This window comes from Pagrus pagrus (genome assembly GCF_965226575.1).
Source record: "Pagrus pagrus genome assembly, chromosome: 1".
NCBI lineage: Eukaryota > Metazoa > Chordata > Actinopteri > Spariformes > Sparidae > Pagrus > Pagrus pagrus.
The window spans coordinates 35,664,691-35,685,280 of record NC_140185.1 but is presented as its reverse complement, the minus strand read 5'-3'; the positions used below and the strand labels follow the sequence as shown (position 1 = coordinate 35,685,280).

Sequence of the window (20,590 nt, the reverse complement as noted above, 5' to 3'; positions counted from 1 at the left end):
CCAGTGGCTTTCTCTTTTTTTAACAACATGACTAAGCCTCGCCATCGACTCGCTCTAACTTACGTCAGCAGAGACAAACAGCCGAGAAACTGTCTGACGGTGAAGTTTTTCTGTGTCTCAGTGTGCTGCCTCCAGAAATCTGCTCCCTCAACACTTCTGCAGTGTTTCATGTCTCCATCCGCTGGCAGAGCACATAACCCACTTTAAAACAAAGGAGCAGGTTCCTCTGCTGGTACCAAAACATACACTTGAAGGTATTTCATGCCTTTTTTTAGAGCAAAGGGAGACAACAGGAAGTGAGAGGGGAGGTGATGACATTAAACAAAGGTCTCCGGCTCAGCGCCCCCTAAAATCTGCCTCACCTTTCAATAAGCCAATTTTACGCAGCAGAAATTGAATGAGTCGTGTATGGAGGATTTTATCAATACTGCTTGTTGGTTCCTTTCAGACAGTTCAGGTGAATGTGAGGGATTCAGAGACATGAGGTTAGTGAGGCCACGCAGCTTCACACAGTTAGCTCAGGTTCGTTTTTTATCTTCTTCATGATAATTCACCGTGAGCTCTGTGAAATATGACAGCTGTGGATGAAGACTGGACCAGGAGTTCACATCATGTTCATGTAAATGTACATTCTGCTTGTTCAACAGGTGTTTGAGAAGCTGCAACAAACCTGCTGGTGAAAGAAAAGCAATCATAGCAGGCACTACGGTGGCCCTGAGGGTCAAAAGGCAATCACATTTAACAAAACACAACATTTCGGAAGACAATTGTAAAATGTTGCGATTTCTGAAATGTAGTTGTGTCTCGATCATCACGGCCTCCACAGAGCACCTTTTGTTTTCTCGCTCCCAACAGAGGAACCGAGTTTTTAAAGATCACCGACATAAAGCTGCGATCATTTATACTGTATTTTCATATTGAACTTACAGTATTTAATTCTGCCACTAGGGGTCACGTAATGAAAACAATAAAAACAAAGGGAAGTAGTTTAATGATGTTCTGAAGTTGCGCAATGCTCAAGAAAATCTATCTGATGTGACTCAAGGACGAGATAACGTTAAATTTAAGTCAAGTTGTGTTTAGTTGTAGCGACAGACGACCAAATGAAACGCACCATCACCTGTGGATGTCTCTGGTTTGAACATTGTTGGAGACATTTGGTATAATGTGACCACACGACTCTGCAAAACTGCAATATAAAACAAACGTCTAGTCATTTTTATACATTTATACTGTTTTGTTTCATTATTGTGATTATTTCGGTCGCAGCAGCAGCAGGAAGATCTTTTGAGCAAAGAAGCAGGAAAACAGCTCTGATACCTGCAGACAAGCTGCCCGACAGCAAACAGCAGAGGAGGTTAGAGACTACAGAGACACACTAACACTACGCTGCCTTCCTCTGGATGTATTGTGCTGTTTTATTTTTGTTTAACTCCAGTAAATATCTGGCTAAGCGCAGAAAAACATCCCGTCGTATTGAGATATTTCTAGTACAACTTCAATGGACACTGACAACTTAAGCGTTTGTTTTATCTTCAGCATCAACAGTAAATAAATGTCAGCTGTTGGGAAACAGAGAAATGATGTTCAGCAATCACAACGAAAGAAAATCCAACCCCGAAGACGCTCGAGGAAAAAAAACTGGATTCAAAAATAGTTGAGACGCTGTGTGAAGCGTAAACAATATTGGAAAACAGTCACAATATATTTACTTCAACTTTATTCATTTCTGGAAACATATGCTGATTCTGATTCAAATAAGTTGTGACGGGAGCAACGACAGATGTGAAAGTTGTGGTTGGGAACGTTTCACAGGTAAACGGGCTCATTGAACAGGTGATGGGATCATGATTGGGTTTGAAGGGAACATCGTCGAGTCGTTCTCCACCTTGTGAGACACATGATTGTATAAAGGATTTTTACTACCTGGCCTCAGGAACACTTCATGAAAACGGTTCATGTTTGCAAATGATTGCACTTTTACTTCTCTGGTCGTCGGCTGGGAAACGTTACAGTTGCTGTTCGTATTGTTCTCCCCTCCAGCAGCTAATTACACCTAATGAGCTCCGTCTGCTCTGCAGAGGTTGTTCGAAAGGCAATCAGGGATCTGCAGATGATAATAAACTGAGGGAAGTGTAGACGAGGCAGGTTGAAGGGAAGGCGGGTTCAACAGAAACACGTCATTGAGTCAACGAGATGTACTGAAGAGAATGAATCGATGATATCTTCTTCCACCAGAGACCTACACTGTGTTTATCTCCACAGTCTGAGCCACCGAGCAGAGTCCGTTCCCCTCCTCCTGTAGGATCAGCAGCTCTCCTACCGTCTGCTCCCCGTGGACCACAATGCACTGCTCTGCGCCCTCTGATATCACCACCTCCACCAGCTCCTGCCCCGTCCCTGCCTGCAGCGAGCTCTCCGAGGCGAGGAGCAGAGGGGCGGAGCTCGGTGAGGACAGGTCGTCTGCGTGGACATAGACGACGGCGTGCTGGATGTCACCTGGAGTCTCCCTGTCTCCTCCTCTCCCTTCTTGCCTCGCCCTCTTTTCCTCCCCTTTTCCTCGTCCCCTCCTCTGCCTCACTTGACCCGCCTCCTTCTCTCCTTCTCCTTGAGGGTGCGAGATCTTCTTGGGTCGGCCTCTGATCGGCTTCGTGTGACCGGAGCCGAACTCCTGCACGACTTCTTCCTTGCTGCTGTTCGTCTCTCCTCCATGTCCTCCCTCCGACTCCACCGTCTTCTCGTCCTCTTGAGCTCCTCCCTCAGTCCTGTGCTGAGCTTGGTGCCTCAGCAGACTTTGTCTCACGGTGTAGGCGGCGCCGCAGTGGCAGCTGTACGGCTTCTCCATCATGTGAGAGGACTTTATGTGTCTCCTCAGCTTGGTCGCCAAGGTGTAGCCTGAGGGAAAAAATGAAAATCATTACCTGAACCTCAATAAATCAACTGTTCATAAAACATTATTCTCTATTTTCTGCCATCAATAAGCAGTTAACGGAGCAGTTCACCCAAAAATGAATTCACTCATCATCTCCTGCCTCCACGCTGATGGAAAGTCAGGTGAAGTTTCGTGGTCCACAAAACATTTCTGGACCTTCACAGCAAAACAGTGTTACAGTTGTTACATGCAAATCCATTATAAACCGCCTCAGTTCATGAATATTGCAATATAACTGAATGGAGTCCAAAAATATCAATACTTGCTCTTGTAGACACAATTCACAGGAATAATAAAAGAGAAACACGACGTGTGTGCCTGTAAGTCAGCCATGAGGGATAAAACGACACGTCTTTGGTCTATGAAAAGTTTGACTTCATCAATAATGCAACAACTAAACTCGGTACAAAAGTTTTCTACCACGTCATAAAAAGTAAATGTGGACAAGCTTGTAATCAGCAGTTTGTGCTTGTATGCAGGACCGAACATCTGCAGCGCACCGAGTGAGACAAATACGTCTGCTTGGAAAAGGGAATTGGCCTGCGTGTACTTTCCTCCGGCTGACTGGCTTTTTCACTCAGCTGCAGTTTGTTGTTTCACTCCACTTATTCTGCGACACAATGACAGAAACAAACTTCAGCCATGGGAGCACTCTGTAAAGAGCAAAACATGATTTATCTCCTAGTTTAATGTCAAACATGCTGATATTTTAATACATGCATAGCTAATGATAAATTATGAGTTAAAACATTTTTAATTTTCTCAATTTTTTTTCTCTATTCTCTGTATTTCCTCTCTTTATCTTGAGATAACCTGACGAAGGTCTAAGTACCGAAACGTGGAAGAAAAAGTTGTATAAAGTCGAAGAGGGAGTTTCTCAGACGTCTGTAGCTGCTCTGCACCTCTACTTGAGGCTAGCTGCTCCAGGTAACATTAGCTGCTATTAGCATAAGCATAATGATACAGAGCACAAACCTGCCAACCTGTACGTATTTTGTGTAGCAGGCACGCTGGTACGTTTTGTCACTCTAGAGTACGCAAAAACCTGGTGACAGCAGGAGGCAGCAGCCTTTGTGGCCTGCCGACAACCAAAAAAGACGACCAAGAGCTTGATCGATCACCCGGCTACAGAACAAATACTTGCAAATGGGGATGATTGCCAACGTCTTTTCAAAAGACTCGCTCGGAGCCACAAGCCGACTGCAACTCTCTTGACATTGACGTCATCCCTCTCGTTCCCCCTCCTCTCTCCAGCCGCCTGGCAGAAGAATGGGCAACAAAAACACAGTATGAAATGGGCCCTGGGGCTAAATCATGGCTAAATTGTTAAAGACTTTGACGTTAGTATTAAAAAGCTCTGACGTCGTCGGCTTTTTAATCTTTAATGTGGGCTGTTGTTCCTGACGCACACTCCTCTGCTCTCCCAGCGCCGACTGTGTCGAGAGGAGCCGCCTTTTACTACAAAGTGCAACAAAACCTTCTCGAGCAAAAAGCCAGTTTCTTATCGATACAGCTGTTCGACGAGCACAAACACGTAAACATGCAGAGAAGCCACATTTCAATCTGTTCTGTCCTCAGTCTCTCAACCCACCGCACACAATCACAGCACGAACGCACACAATCACAGCACAAACGCACACAAACATGAACTGAAAACATTCTCGGCATAAGATGGTACTCGAACACTTCCTTCAGGGTTGGCAGGTCTGCGTATGTCAAAAAGTTTTCTAGCTTCAGGGTTTACTTCCTAATTATGCGGGCCATTGAATAAAAAGAAAATCAGGAGTTGCAAAATGGAGCTGAAAGAGTGAACATTTGTCAGATGTGCATGAACTCGCCTTGAAATGAGTGTTTACAGATTGTTAAGCTTGCTGATTGGCCCAAAAGAAAATTAATGTTTGAAGCAACTTTTTGAAGAAATGTTAAACTTTCTGACGTTGTCATATGATAAAGACGCTGTGGTTCGCTGCCACTGATAAGGAGCGCGGAGCGGAGGGAGCCGGGCATCCCACATGGATAGAAAATGGGGGCACAGATCCGTCACAGTATTATTAGTTATCTTGGAGAGATTAGGGGACTTATCCCCAGCCTGTATCCTGCTTTGATGTTTTTTTCCCACAATTTAAAATTTCAATTTCTTCCTCTGACCTTTTCCACAGACGGGGCAGCGATGGGGCCTCTCGCCAGTGTGCAGTCTCTCGTGGGACTTCAGGCTGTGCGGGTCCCTCAACGATTTTCCACAGAAGCTGCAGAGGAAACCTCCTCCTGTGTGGGAAAACATGTGCCGACGCAGTTCTGGTTTCTGGGAGAAAGTCTGGTCGCACTCGGCGCAGGGATACGGCTTCTCTCCGTTGTGAATCCTCAGATGGCACTCGAGGTTCCCTGAGAGACAGACAGGACGAGAGACAGAGACAGTCGGAGGTTTGACTTGTCGGTGGGGGAGGCAGTCGTCGCAGCGTGAATATGCATTTGTCCAATAATGTGTGAAAATGAGGTTCTGTTACAAAATTGATGCTGTCACTTTGACAAATGAAAGCGTAGATTGTAGGAATTGATCACAGCGGGAGACGTTCGACGTCCTCTGAGTGTTACAGAAATAGCCGTGCAATTGTCTTGTTGAAAATACTCAAGTTAACTCATCAGTGTGATCACAACAACAATATGGCTTCTGTCTTTCACAGTTAAAGGAACACGCTGACATTTTGGGAAATATGTTTACTTTGTTACTGAAGGTCAGAAGAGAGGATCAATATTAATTCCACGTTCGTGTGTTCGGTAGCGAGGCGGCTCGGAGACGTCATTAGCTCAATGAGAGGAATCAGCTAGCCTCGCTCTGTCAACGGTGTCCTCTTTCATTTTAACAACTCCAGAGGTGTCATATTTACATGTTGTGTGTTTGTGCTTGTGTTTGCTGACAAGACGCAGCATGGAAACAGGACGTCCTCCGGAGGGTGCGTGTTTGTTACTCAGCTATTACTCCTGCTTTTAGTCTTTGTGCTGCAGACAGAGTAAAATAAAGGAAAAACCTGACCCTGAAAAACATGAAAAATCCAGATGCAGATGACCAGTGCCGTGTCTAACTTTTGGAGGGGGGCCTGATGCAAAAAGCTGTTTGGGGGCCCCTACCCTGTGAAACTCTGGACTAAAGTTAGACTAATGTGTCATTAACTGCTGGCCAGAAAGGTCTCAACCAGGTCTCGAACCCAGGACCTTCTTGCTGTGCGTCATGTGACCCAGTGACTCAAAATGAACACCGAAATGTTTCTACTGGTTGAATTATTCATGCATCTTTTTTTGTTTTCATCGCTCCATCTGTGTTCAAAGAGTGAGCCGTGGTGGCAGCAGGACAGGAGAGGCTGTGATGTTTGACGCCTCTTTAGTTTGCAGAACACCAGCATGCTATCTGAGATCACACACTGGAGCAGCATCATGTTGTATCGTTCAGCGTCAATAAAAGGAGGCGTGCTCTCTGTGTCAACAGGCCTCATGTTCACTCACACAGTGAGGAGGTCAGTGCAGCATTTTTTACACCCGACTGTTAAACAGCTTGTTGCAGCTCCAGGATCAGAACCGGGCCTCTGACGTTACCTTTCTGACTGAAGCACTTTCCGCAGTGCTGACATATGTGAGGTTTCTCCCCCGTGTGGAGCTTCATGTGGTTCCTCAGAGAGCCCGAGTTAGCCAGCAGCTTGGAGCAGACTGTACACTGCACCTGAGAGAGAACAACACAATCAAATGCAGCATGTCTGTTCCCCCCCCCCCCCCTCTTTTTAAATACTTTAACTTCAGAAACTGCAGTTCAGGGAGAAAAAACAAGACCTGCATGAAAATTTAAAGATGTTACGTGAGAGATTTTTCAAACGGGCTGAGCGATGCGGAGACGGCACATTTTTAAGAAAATTGTGTTTGTCTGAAATAGCTGAGGGGAAGGTGAACAGAGGAAGCAGGAATTTAAGACCATGTCTCCCTGGTGATTGTGGATTTCAGGAGAAAAATGAATAAATGAAGCTGCCCACCGTCTCACCGTCCTCCTTATTAAGAACAGCAGTAATTTAAAAATGTCAACACACGAGTGAACAAGCACTTTGCATTCAGTGTCACCTACACTTGAATCCTCGAGCGTTAACAACTGTGTTGAGTGTAATGTATTCTTCATGAAACATTTATAAAGCAAACTATTTTAATTCCTGCTTTGTTTACCAGCATTCACTCTTCTTATCTTCTTCTTATCTGGCACATTGCAGCATAACGTGGTCTGTGACCTCCATCTGTGGCTCAGTGTGAAGCCGCGTTCAGATCAAATCAGACGTTGCTGCATGGAAAACTCCTTTATAAATATTATAGTGGTAAGAAATATTTACATTTTCTCTGATCACCAGCTTATGTCGTTGGTCAGCGCAGTGTGAAGAGGTCAAGTCCTTTCTGTGGTCCTCACCACCGCAGCCCGAACGCATCAACCACGCTCATAGTGAATGGGAGGACCGGCGTTTTCACCTCAACGCCTGATTTGGTCTGAACGAGGCTGAACAGTGTGAAACCATTGGTAGGACTGTGTACATGAGTGTTCCTGGGCTCCACAAACTGAGAAATCCAGTCATCATCTCCTCACCCACATGCTGATGGAAAGTCAGGTGAAGTCTCGTAGTCCACAAACATTTCTGGAGCTTTACAGCAAAACAGAGTTGCAGCATTCTGATAAACAGCTGAAGCAGCTGGAGACGAGATGCCAAATTGATTTGAAAAGACGTTATTTGCAGCGTTTTTTAGCTGAAATCTTCACTGTAGTCGCTAAGCTAAAGGTGCTCGAGGGTGTAAATATTCAATCATCCGAAAACTCGCCAGACTCACCAATGTCCATGTTTGGTCTGTTGGTTTGTCAGCAGGATTACACAAAAACTACTGAATGGATCTTCATGATATCCTGGTGGAGGATGAGTCTCGGCCCAGAATAGACCCCATTAACTTTTGGTGCAGATCCAGGAATCTTTTCTCACTTTCTTGAACATTGCGAGGTAGGATGTTCTTGGCTAATTTCTCAACTACATCAAAACATCAGGTGTCTTTAGGTGGCTGGTATCTACGAGTGAGAACAATCTGATGCAGATCGTAGATCTGGTGAGCTTAAATTATGGTTAAGCAGTTACACATTGTTGTCTGTTGGCAGAGGTATGCAATCTATTGAGTGCCATTCTACTTTCAGTTGTTTTTCACATTTTAAAACAAGTCTCCAGTAACTTCACCTGACTTTCCATCAGTATGGGGGGAGGTGATAATAATTGAATTCTTCTGTTCCTTTAACGGTGCAGAGTAAAACGGCTCCCTACCCTCGGAGGCTGTGAGTAGATCATCCTGCTGCAGTGAAGGAGGCGGTGGATGCGTAGGGAGGGGCGGCGTGCGAATGCCTTGCCACAGTGCTCGCAGACGTAAGGTTTCTCTCCGGTGTGCAGGACCATGTGCTCCTTCAAGTCCCGCTTCAGGCCGTAGGTCTTCTCGCAGTGAGGACAGGAGAAGGGACGCTCCCCGCGGTGATTCATCTAGAAATCACACCATTATAATTTGAGATAACATCCATTATCATACTGCCTTTGTTTCTATTCACTGGGATGAGTAAATTGCTACTCTGCATGATGACTAAGCTCGTGGCCAACAACGGAGCAGTCAGTAAAGGAAAAGCTCCCTGTACCCTCTGTTTAAAAAAAGCCGACGGTGACGTATCTTGTTTTTCTGTGGCCGTTTTATTGTCAAGTATTTGTGGTTTTTTTTTACTCCTGAGGAAAGAGGATAACAACTCTGATAAACAGAAAATGTTCTTTGTTCAATCATTGTTTAAAAAATATACAGAGAGAAGCAAAGAAGGTGCGAAGAAAAGGGAAGACATTAATATGATCTGATGGTATCGGCGTTAATGTTGGCCGATACAGAAAGAGATATGTTTGTGGTAGTTTGTCTTCTCTCTCATACTGCTCACTGCTGCAGCTCTGTGTCCCCCATCTTTCTGAAACACTCTGTTTTTAGCTCCTGCCTCTTTAAGGCCCTCCTCCTGAATACCCAGTCTGCTCTGATTGGTCAGCTCATACACGCCTGAGTCAGCACCGCTAACGACAACAGAGCAGCTGTGCTAAATCAAGTCTTACCTGCCAGAGAAGGACAGAAGGAAGGAAAGAAAGAAAGCATATCCACCTGATGGGCTCTGAAGCTCTCTGCAGAGGTGTAGTTTTTCCCGCACTCTTGGCAGCTGAAGGGTTTCTCCTCCGTGTGGCTGAACTGGTGTTTCTTTAAGTGTCCGATCTGGAAGAACTTTTTACCACAGCTGGAACATCTGTACCGCCTCTCTCTGACCTCTGGACTCCAGGTGTGAGCGGCTGCAGCAGCCTCAGCGTCAGGTTGTGTTGTCTTCACGGAGACCTTCTCTGCTTCAGACTCGGCGGCCTCGGTGGAGCTCTGGCCCTCGGGCTGTGCGGGCGGGTCGGGCCTGGCGGGCGATTGCTTCGCCCGGCTGCTCAGACGGTGAACTCGTCGCGGTTTAGCGGCCAGGCGGGAGCTGCAGCGGACGGGAGGAGGCGTGCAATCAGCTTGGACGCCACCTGCACTGTCCGTGTGTCCACCTGCTGCTGCGTCGTCATGACCGGATGTGTCGGTTGTTCTGTCGGTGCGACAGTCCAGCAGTTTCTCCGCTCTCCTCTTCCTCGTGTGTGTTGTTGTGTGACTCCTCCTGATGCATCTGCGTGGTTTCCTGTGCTGTTCTTCTTCCTGCGTTGTCTCCTGTTTGTCCATCGTCTCCTCTTCCTTTTCTTCATTGATTGATGTGTTTGTAGCCGCAGTCTCTTTTGTGCAATCTGTCAAACAAAGAAGATTACAATCTGAAATGGTTCGATGATTGAAAGAAGATGCATCCACCCTCTCGAAATGTCAGGATTTAATACTTTTCCTTGTTTTATATTTGTGTTCACTGGATATTTTGGGGTTTTAGACTCTTGATTGGACGACACATGCAATCAGACGACTTTGTGAAGGGCAGTTTTTTATTTTTTTTATTTTTTATTTTTTAGATTAAATAATTAAATGGTTTATAAAAAATACTACTTATCATTTTACATTTACATTCAATGTTATGTAATATAACTGCAAACTTTCTGATACGTAAAGACACAGTGGATTAAACAGATAATGACGTGGATGTTGTAGTTTGATATTCTCAGTGCTTTGTTTTTGCAACGCTGGGACGGTCGGCTAAAACCGTTTCTGAAAGCATTTTAAGCGAGACAGAAGTTCTGTAGCACAGTAATTACAGCAGATAAATGTATACACACTCATATTTATATCTATACATGTTCTGTATGAACACCTTCTACCTACTTATATTAATGTTTGCTGTGTTTATTACAGATTTCACATCTGCTCGCTGTTGCTGCTCTTGAAGGATTTCAGCGTGTTAATATTCGATTTAATTGCCACGTTTTCTTTTATTCTTTTTGTTCATTTTATATTTTATTTGATCTTCTCATTACTGTATTTCTCACATGTATTACAGCGTAATTTTCCTGCAGGGATCAATTGACAGTTATCTTATTATCTTTCATTTAGTATTCATAATTGTTTTGGAGATGCATTATGATTTATTGGCTCAATCTGTTTAACTCAGCGCACTAAAAGAGCAACCGTTTAATAAGATATCTCCAGCACCGCCGCAGTCTGCTACTGCTGGGTGTTTTCTGCATGAAGGTCCTCGTTAATGTGCCATCAATCACCGCACATAAACGCTCCACCACCAGAAATAATAAAGGATTAGCCGAGCTGGAGAGCAAATTATTCCTATGAAACAAATGAGCTTTAATGGTTTTGGGTTTTAGGTTGTTGTTTCCATTTAACTGGTGTGTTTAGTGTTCGTCAGAAACGACTGTCCTCTAATTATTCATCTCCAGCTTTCATCTTCTGTTGGAGAGTTTTCAGCTGACGAGAGGTTTCCACTCACAACGCTCTCCACAGAAACTAACTGATGTCAGGGATGCTAAATAATTCTGCTGTGGGATTTTTCAGTGAGAGCTTCGTGTTTACATACATTTCATTCAGCTATAACTGAGACTGTAATTATCAAGCAGGTTGGTAAATGAGGTTTTCAGGGGTCATTACTGTTGTTGAGTCTGCTGGAGTTTAATGTCCCTCTGGCTCCTCCAGGTGGAGACTGTGAATGAATATAAAGTGGACTGAAGCAGCACCGACCGCAGTCTGATGACATTAATCAGGGCCTGTTTGCTCCCACTTTACTTTATATTTAGATGAAGGGTTCATACATCCTCATTAGTGACTTAATTAACAATACAAAATCATTTATAATTCATTCATAACTCAGTAATCATCAAAAAGTATTGTGTTACAAATTACAAACACTTGCTTATCAAATATATCAAAATAAATACAAAATACTGGTATGAGAAAAATGTAATCACCAGAAGACTGTCAACATTTCTAATCTTCATTAGTATTAAATACTCAAGCTAATGGGGTAACACGATTTAAAGGTGCAGTATGTAAGAATTTTTGTTTTTTTACTTTTTTACTAGATCATATACCTCTGCAGACTACACCTAGAATATGTTAAACTTGTTTTTAAAAGACGCTGATGATGGAAGTTACGAAGGAGTGAGACGTCTTTGTAGTTTCTTACATGCTAACATTTATAACTGCAGCCTGGAAGCAAAGTGTTGATTTCCATTTTAAAATAATCCATCATGCCTGCAGTCAAGTTCTGGAAACCAGCCACACAGAGAGGCGAGTTACTTAAACAGATGATATAAAATAAATACTCAACTGCAACTTCTAGAGATGAAAATGCATTATGTCTTCTGCACGACAGATTCTGACACCAGAAGCTGGAAAATGATCCCAGTCCCTCGTCCTTCCAGGGTATAAAACTAGTATTAATTAATTAATCCTTCATTAAATGTTATCTCTTGGCTGATCCATCTATAACCAGACAGGTCTGTCTGTCTGTCTGTAGCCTTCACCTGTGCGTCCAGTGGTGTCGCCCTGTGCGTCGGGGTTGTCTGGCGAGGGACTTTTCCCCACAGTGTCTCGGTACAACAGCAGCTCAGCTCCTGGCTGGATGTCCTGAAACACACGCAGACACACGTCCACACACTCGCCCTCACACACCTCTCCGCAGGCACACTGCACTGCCACGTTCTGCTGGGCTCTGCTTTGCGCCTGGCAGGCAAATCTAGGGGGGAAATAAACACAAGTGCATGCATCAGGAACAATATTATACTGAATCTAATATGTGCTATCTACTCAGTATGCAGCTTAGAGTTTTTGTGTTACACAGAAGGGGACATCTGACATGAGGGGAAGACAGCCTCTGGAGAATGATGCCAGGTTTCATCCTTGCGTGTGTGAATGCAACACAGAGATTTAGACCATAAAGGACCTTCGAGGTTCATAAAATGCACATGAGGTCAAATATGATGTGAAAATAAGGGCTATATGATAATTAGGATGACTAACAGTTTGTTTGGGGAGTTGCCATGAAGGCAGCGACCGTCCCCTCATCACGGAGAGACTCGGTGGCAGCAAGTGACGGTGCAATTTTTTCCAGTTTCACTCTCTTGGAGAGAAAAATAGGCCAGTTTTTAATCAGGACACAGCACAGCACAGAGCCCGGAGCGGGACGCAGTGTTGGCTCGACACACACAGCCAGCAGTGCAAGAAAGTGCACACACACAAACGACAGTGTTGACAAAACACAACACACTCAATGTGGTAAAAACCTCGAACATGGAGGGAGAGAAGGAAGGGAGGCTCCTCAGTAATGTATGAAGTAGTTGACAGAATGGTGAGACAACATTAATATTTCATATGACATCTTTATTCATTTATTCCTCCCAGAATCGTTATTGTTTCAGGACTGCATTTTCTTGAATTAAGTCATAAAACTTCCGTCAGCGACTTCGGCTCAGACTGAAATATCTCAGCAACTTTTCGACTGACTGCAATGAAACTCTGTTCAGGTGTTCATGTTTTATTAGAAGATAAATCCTGCTAACTTTGGTGAACTTTAAACTTTTAACTTTTCACCTCGCGCCATCATCAGGTCCAAAATGTTGCTTGGTCCAGTGCTTTACTTTGTGAATCAATAACTGCAGAGCTAATGTCTTTCCTGTCAGCCTCAGATGCTCACGTGCTAAATTAAGTGTGGGTGAACATGATACTAAACATTATTGTAACAGTATATCTGCTATACAGCATGTTAGCATTGTCGCTGTGAGCATTTTAGATAAAAGCACCGCTGTGGTGTCACCTCACAGAGCTGCTAGCATGTCTGTTGTCTCTTACACTTGTTAGGTCTTAGTTTATATCTTTGGCTGGACAGAGAAGACCCGGGACAATAAACCTGGGATGTGTGTAAGGAAACGTGTTGACTTACTTGATCCAGACGGTGCTTTGTAGTGAAGCATCTTTATCTGCTGCTATCTCCATCGAGACCTACAAAACACAACACAGAAGTTAACATTACAATTAAAAAATGTCCAATAAATACAGTCAACATCTCTGCAACACAGACGTCTCTGACATCAACACTGTTGTTCCTTCACACTCTGGCCGTATCATACAAATTGCTCCTTTAACATGTCCATGTCTGACTCAGTCCCACTTACTACAAAATAAAAATGAACAGAGAGGTAGATATGTTATTGATCGCGGCACCCTGTGGATTATCATCAGCACATCTTTTGATCTGTTTCTCCTGTGGAGAGCTGGTGGAAACGAGGAGCGCTGATTCATTATCTGCCCACAGGGTCGGCACTTAATTAAGCGGAGAAGAATTTATCCGACAAAATGGTTTCTAACTAAATAAGTTGCTGCCGCTTGATGAAAAAATCATGGTGAATAATCTCACAAAGATGAGATGTCCTTGTATCAGTCAGTCAGGATGGGACTTAACTCTGGTGGATTGATGCTTGACTGCTGCCTTTTGAATCGTAATATGAATATCGCACGACTTCTGTTGAATCGAGGCCTCAGCTGAGCACGAAATCAGATAAATGCTTATAAAACTTATTTTCCACTTGGACAGCCTTTTTGTTGCTCCTCGTTGTGTTTTGCACTGATTTTCGATGACTTTATGCTCGTTCAGGTGCAGCCGCGATTCAGAAGCAAACGTATGATAATTGCAGGTTGCAGAGGCTAAAATTTGACTACCGGTATCATTGAAGATGCACAATTACAGGTACTCATGAAAAAGAAAACCATTAAGTTTAAGCATGCAGAGAAAACCTCCACTATCACATGCAGTCACATAAGATGGCATTTAAACACAATTATTTTCTAAGTGTGTGCACTCACATATATAATGAGTGTCAGCTGCATCCTGGTGGATCAAAGTGGTGTTTGACTTTTAAAGTTAATGGCAAAAATGGAAACACTCAGACATGAATAAGTGACTGACTGAGGTAATATGAGGGTAATATATGTATGTAGAGGGCAACAGAAAGTGTATTTTCTGGGCAGTTTCCATGGATTAAAGGTCCAGTGTGAAGGATTTAGTGGCATCTTGCTTTGAGGTGTCGGACTGCAAAATGACCGAACACATTTTGAAAAGTTCAATATTCAATATAAAGTAGAATAAAAACAAAACTGAGTTGATTCCATGATATAAATATTCAAATTTACAGTTGAAATAAAGAAAAATCATATTTAAACAGTTCAGAGTGGTTCTGTCTGTATCTATCTTAACGTGCTTTATATTTAAAATGTGCATTCACTTTACCTTTTGTGCCTCTGTGCTGCTGGTCTGGCCCGTTTTGGACTCAGAGTTCGCCGTGAGTTCATCGTCTCGGCTGCGAGTCATTGGGTCAGTGTGACGCTTGGATGCCCACTCGGTGTCCCCCTCCCTCCCCAGCAGGGATCCCGCCTCCAGCGAGCGGCCGACCCACCACAGCCCCAGTCTGCCCTCACGGAGCCGCGAAGGCCCCACGGCGAAGCCGCAGGGAAGCAACGAGGAGAGAAATGAGGCGAGTGCATCCGGGATGGAAGGATCGAGGCTGTCCATCAACCTGTACAGGAAAATAAAAAGCAGGTTACAGGCAGAAAGAAGATGAAGTTACCTTCAGCCACCAGGCTGCACATTCAACTACCAGAAGACTCAACAACACACCTTTTATTTTACATCATGCTGCTACTTTAAACAAACTTTGACCTATTTTTATATCTGCAGTGTTAAATTTATCTTCTGTCCTATTTAATTTGCAGAGCGTTTTGCTTTTTCTTCTAGTCTGACGTACTTTGTTAGGTACACTACGGATTCCAAACTATAAAACAAGAGCGAGATGATAACTTAGGATTTACAATGACCTATTTTAGATTCCTTGATTCATTGTTATTCACTTTAAAATGATGTGTGTCTCTGTGATGCAAAATGATGTTCGACATGATAATATGACATGAAAGTTTCATATTGCCCCATGCATACCACAGGCCCTGTGGCCACGCAGGTGATGGAGCCCATGCAGTTTGCATTCTGGGCTAACAGGACTGTGGACGATGTAGCCAACCTGGGCCTGCACTTCATCCTCCAGTGTCTACACAGACAGAAAGCTCAGATGAAACGACCGTCATCGGTCTGATTCAGGATGGGGATGAGTCTGCATTCAGACAGGAAGTGGCACTGCTAACATCCTGGTCAGCTACACCCAGCCAACAACAAAGTCACGGCTTCAGATTCATTTCAGTTTCTTGGCAACACCATCGCCGAGGATCTTAAATGGGACATCAACCTGCCACAGACAGTGTTGATGTAGGGCTAAACCGCTGTCTTTGAGTTCATCCTCACATCATCCTTCACAGTGCTGCAAACCAGCAGGAAATTCAGAGGCTGCAGCGCATCATTCTCTCAGCCTAAAAGACAACTGGCTGCAAACCACTGATCAGCTGGACTCCAGCAGGGCCAAGCAGCCTGCTGGCAAGATCATCATTTCCGACCTGGACACGGACTCTTTGAATTTCTGCCCTCATAAAAAACTTCCATGAGGAGACAGAGGACCAGCTCCTCTCTGAAAGCAGGTCTCCTGTTGGTTATTGGTTGCACATGCCTCATCTAATCCTAACAATAGATGTAGCATTGTACATCAGATTTTAACTCCACTGCTACTGAAGTGAAATATTAGCTCAGTGTGTTTCATAAATGTTACACGTCTCTCTTCTACCTCCGTAACAAACTCCACATCTCACTTCAAACGTGTATATTTCATTTCAAAACATTCGTAACTGTCTGTAAATAGATTCTGGACTTAAAGCTGCTGTAAACGCTGACGTCGTTTAAACTAACTTCCTGTCTGTCAGTGATCACCTCCCTCCTCTCTACGTCACCACATGAACCCAGAGCGATCATCAGCAGGAGGATCTGCTCTCTGTGTGTCCATCAGCAGACAGGACCGCCTCTTTCTGGAGTTCAGTGTCCTGATTGGATAAAGTGGACGGGGATACCAGAAAATGTCTTCTCTCTTTTACTGCATGAGCAGGAGAGACGTGGGTTACTGACCAAACGCTTTAACAGTGATTACTGCTGGAATACAGAGCTATTTAACACTTATTTTAATAAGAAAATATCCCTTACAGCAGCTTTTATTTAGTCTTTTTTTTAATTCTGCTGTTGTTATTTTCCACGTTGCCTTTGTGGACCTTATGCCAAGACACATGCTTTTTATGCTCGCTAATAAAACAAGATTATGATTTTATCAACTGACATGTGCATTCATTGTAAATGCACCTACACATCACAGAGAAACACGTTTCAGCAGGCTCAAGTCATAAGGGATTCATTTCTCTATGACAATGATGCTCAGATTAGATAATAACCTGTGAGATAATGGTCAGAACACAACATACTGAATAATACATTAAATACACTATATTTTTAACTTGTACTGAGGCTTTAACTAGCTTTTATAGCAATTTCCCACAATATTCAGGTCAAGTTACAAAGATTCTGATGAAGTAAACTATTCTAGATCTATTTCGACCTCCGACTATATTAAACATGATCAATAAATCCCTTTAAGCAGCTGCACCCTGGCTGGCTGACTTCAGGCTAACGCAGGGCAAATGCATTTCTGGCCAACAACAATCACCACAACACTGGCCAGTTAGCTGTGAGCTCTTTAGGTAGATTTAAAGTAAACGACTGTCCTGTTATGGACACTGAGTGTTGTGGTTTTTATTGATTAGTCACAAATATTGTAAGTGTTGGCTAAATGCAGTAGCAGCAACAGTGTGTGTCGATGTTTCCCAGCTATCAACTTTAACGGAGCGTTAGCTTCGGTTAGCTGAGTGGCTTCTGTCGGCAAAAATCTGTCGTAAAATATTTTATTTATCGTGTTAATAATCATAATAACTGTGTACATACTTCGGATGTGCTCGGCGTTTTAGATTGATTGTTTTAAATGTAATTATGCCGATATTAACTCTGGGAAAGCCATCGTAATCCAGCAAGTAAAAGCAACAACGGAAGTCCGTGTAGTCTATGGTCCGGCTGGAAAAAGAGTTAGGATGTATTATTGGTTCCGCCCCACAGTCGCACACAGGGAAGATAGTGAAATGCCACAAATATCATTCAGTTGTTTGTTTGTTATCAGTCACTAATATGAATATTTATCTATTTACATTGTGTATGTAAAAGTAAAGTAAATGTATTTTATTTAATTTCAAAGTTAAAGGAGAACTCTTTGAGTCTTTTTTGAGGGACATGGGTCAAAATTTATAATAAACGGGAAACAAAACATAATTTAAAGAAAAATCTAATATAGGCACATAAGCAGACAGCAGTTGAACTATGTAATGGATGACTTAGTAGTTTTTAGTTTTTTTCTTCTTCAATGTAGTTCCAGTGTTAGACTGTGTGCCGTTCTGACACAGAAAGAAAAAGTAAGCATGTCTTAAGCCCCATTTGGACTTGATTTATTCATCAGGGGGATTAATTAGTGGGTGATTTGAATATTGTGTTTGCTGGTCAGTCATCCTGCCCAGAACATGTTGGTGGGTCAGTTTTCAACCACACCTGAGTAGTTGCGTTTGTTTGGCAAACTTACCTGCCCTCCTATAATTTAAATCCTAGTAAATTAAAAATGTTTTAAATTAAAAACTGTTTGAATTAAAACTGTGCTTTTTTGGCCAGTTATTGTTTACATTTTTGGCAAATAGAAACCATTAAAAGTGTGCAGATATGCTACTAATGAACACATGGTTTTATAGACAGTTATTCCTGGATTACTTTGATCCAGAGGTGTCTTCAATTTATTCTTTATTCTGTTCAGATTCTTAAAAATCCAGCACCTTCCTTACACAATGCTCTTATTTTATTGAGTTATTCGTGTCGTGTTTTCCTGGTTTGGTTTTTAGTTTTAAGCTCCATGTTGATCTCAAACAGCAGAATATAAACTCTGGTGCCTCTGACACAAAGTGAGTGTTTCTAATTGGATGTAATCTGAAGTGGTCATCGTTTGCTCACAGCAGGACATACTGAACTTAGGTTGTTTTAGGTTACAAACATTTTCTGTTTTCTACCAATTAACAAGTGCAAAATATGCTGAGAGGGTCGATTCATCCGGAGGCCCGGGGCAGCCAGGTGAACCGGTGTGTGTGTGTGTGTAGGGTGGGGTACAGAGGATCCTTAAAGGACCCTATTCAGTCACAAGGTAATGCTGACGCCATGTTTAACCCACCCTGTTGGGCAAATACAAATTTACCGTAATTTTATTATTCCAGTGAGTCAGTGCAGTTTTCTATTTACCTCAGCTGCTGCCACAGAAACACTGAGCTCACTGAGCGGCAGACAGAAGGTGAAAGACGTGGTTGTTGTCTGTACCTGGAGTACCTGGGCGGTGACCCTCCAGGAATGATGGAGGGCTGACTGATCTCTGCACTCTGGTAATTATACAAGTTTCAAACTTGCAAACTCTTAATGTAGCTGTGCTGCGTGAACACAGACGAGAGCAGCGCGGTCAGAAGAGAAACCTGAATCTATTACAGAAAGCAACAACCACATTTCTTTTTTATCTGGCATTGATTTCAGTGTGTTCCTGGTAATGAAGGAACGTGTCACCCAGTGCAACAGTGATGTGTTTTAATAGTTTCTGGACAACAATGGAGCTCTATGGCACAGATGAAGAAGACATATCAGGCTGTGATACACAGACAGGAGATTGATTCATTGCTGGTTTTGGTCTTTTCATGTAATTTGTTGACAAAAAGATACATAGAGAACATTGACGGATGAATCCTTAGAGAATAAAACAGAGCTACAGCAGACACATGTACAGCTTCAAAAGTAAATCTCAGTCTTTGGTTTATCATGCAGCAGGTGACAGTATGTATGAAGGAGGCGCAGCCTCCAAATACAGCAACAAAGACACAACAAGTGCACGAATGAAAGCAGTCAAAGTGTGAAGATAAAACAAAACAACAACAGGCGCTGCACACTGTACTGTTAACAGTGAGGTTATTTCCTCTGAGGTTACAAACATGAAATAAAACAGGTTCATTATCCCGACACTCGCTCCACAGAGACACTGTGCACTGCACAGCCTCGTGGAAGATGATGACAACTACAACACACAGAAAACAAAAGACTTAACAGGCCGACATGACAAACTGTGGGGGAACATCCGCTACAGGTTAAATATAAAGAATTGATCTGGGAAAAGTTTCTTCAGCGTGGCTGTGATGCTGCTGTAGTCTCAGTGCTGAATCTCTCTTATATAACATCACTGGCTCAGTCCAGCAGAGACTCTGGCACTGTGTGAAATCAATAAATAAAAGGTTGTGTGTTCACACTGACCCAAAATCTCTGCTTAAAAACTACGAGACACTGAAGCAGATTATACAGTGAGTCATTCCTTGTTTCCACTTATCTAAGGAGGTCATTTTGACCAGACATTATGTCCAAAAAAAACACTTAAGATGTATGAAATAATCCAATAATCCCATTTAACATCCAGTAACCCTAAAAATGTAAACATCAATACTAAGATTTTGATACATTTACCAATATTTCCTATTCCTGTTTCCTATTTCCTTTAGTCGTGTCCCTCTCAAGTCATTTTTAACCTGCAGAGTGAACACAATTGGACAAACCTAGAACCAATCATATCAGTCGTAACTCAGTTGTGATTGGCCCGTCAATAACCAAATCTGAGGGAATCTGTCTGAGTGGGAGGTGGCCAGTCGTATCTGCCAGAGCAAAGGAAACATGAGCTGAACGGAGAAAATTATGAAAAGTCGCCCAAAGTGACGTCTTCAAATCGCTTCTTTTGTCCAACAAGACTTTTCATTTACTGTCATAAATGATGAAAAAAACACAAATTCAGAAAATGGACTGAAAGAATTAATCTGTTATCGAAATGTTTGGCAACTCCTTCTCTTTTTCGTCTGACTAATCAATAAATCGACTGATCGTTGCAGCTGTTAACAGACCGACAGCAGACTGCAGTGAACCAGACAGATGCTGCTTTTTCTTAATGTAAAACTCGAGGAACAAAAGTATCCCACCGGTTATTTCTCAAAACAAAATTATATTACAATGCACACCATAAAAATAAACTCAGAACAATAAAATTATTATATATATATATAATTAAAATATATTATGATGGTCGGGGTTGATAGAAC

General features: G+C 42.9%; 1 protein-coding gene across 1 annotated transcript; it reads right to left on the bottom strand.

Annotated features, from left to right (window-relative positions):
* Positions 1-1,720: 1,720 nt before the first annotated feature.
* znf408 (zinc finger protein 408) lies at positions 1,721-17,402 on the bottom strand. Its single transcript, XM_084373321.1, has 9 exons — positions 17,331-17,402; positions 14,697-14,982; positions 13,353-13,411; positions 11,938-12,149; positions 9,113-9,768; positions 8,257-8,466; positions 6,521-6,644; positions 5,081-5,314; positions 1,721-2,895 (listed from the first exon to the last, which is right to left on the bottom strand). The coding sequence occupies exons 2-9, from the start codon at positions 14,976-14,978 to the stop codon at positions 2,243-2,245; spliced, it is 2,430 nt and encodes an 809-aa protein (XP_084229447.1). The 5' UTR covers positions 14,979-14,982; positions 17,331-17,402; the 3' UTR covers positions 1,721-2,242.
* Positions 17,403-20,590: the final 3,188 nt, after the last annotated feature.

What these genes read in the sequence shown, in the direction of transcription:
- znf408 (XM_084373321.1), bottom strand. Translation starts at nt 14,978, where the DNA reads ATGGACAGCCTCGATCCTTCCATCCCGGATGCACTCGCCTCATTTCTC. An exon ending in GCAGCACAGAGGCACAAAAG is followed by an intron (nt 13,412 to 14,696) that starts GTAAAGTGAATG and finishes TGTGTTTTGTAG; the next exon opens with GTCTCGATGGAGATAGCAGC. An exon ending in AGAGCTTCAGAGCCCATCAG is followed by an intron (nt 8,467 to 9,112) that starts GTGGATATGCTT and finishes TGTGATTTCTAG; the next exon opens with ATGAATCACCGCGGGGAGCG.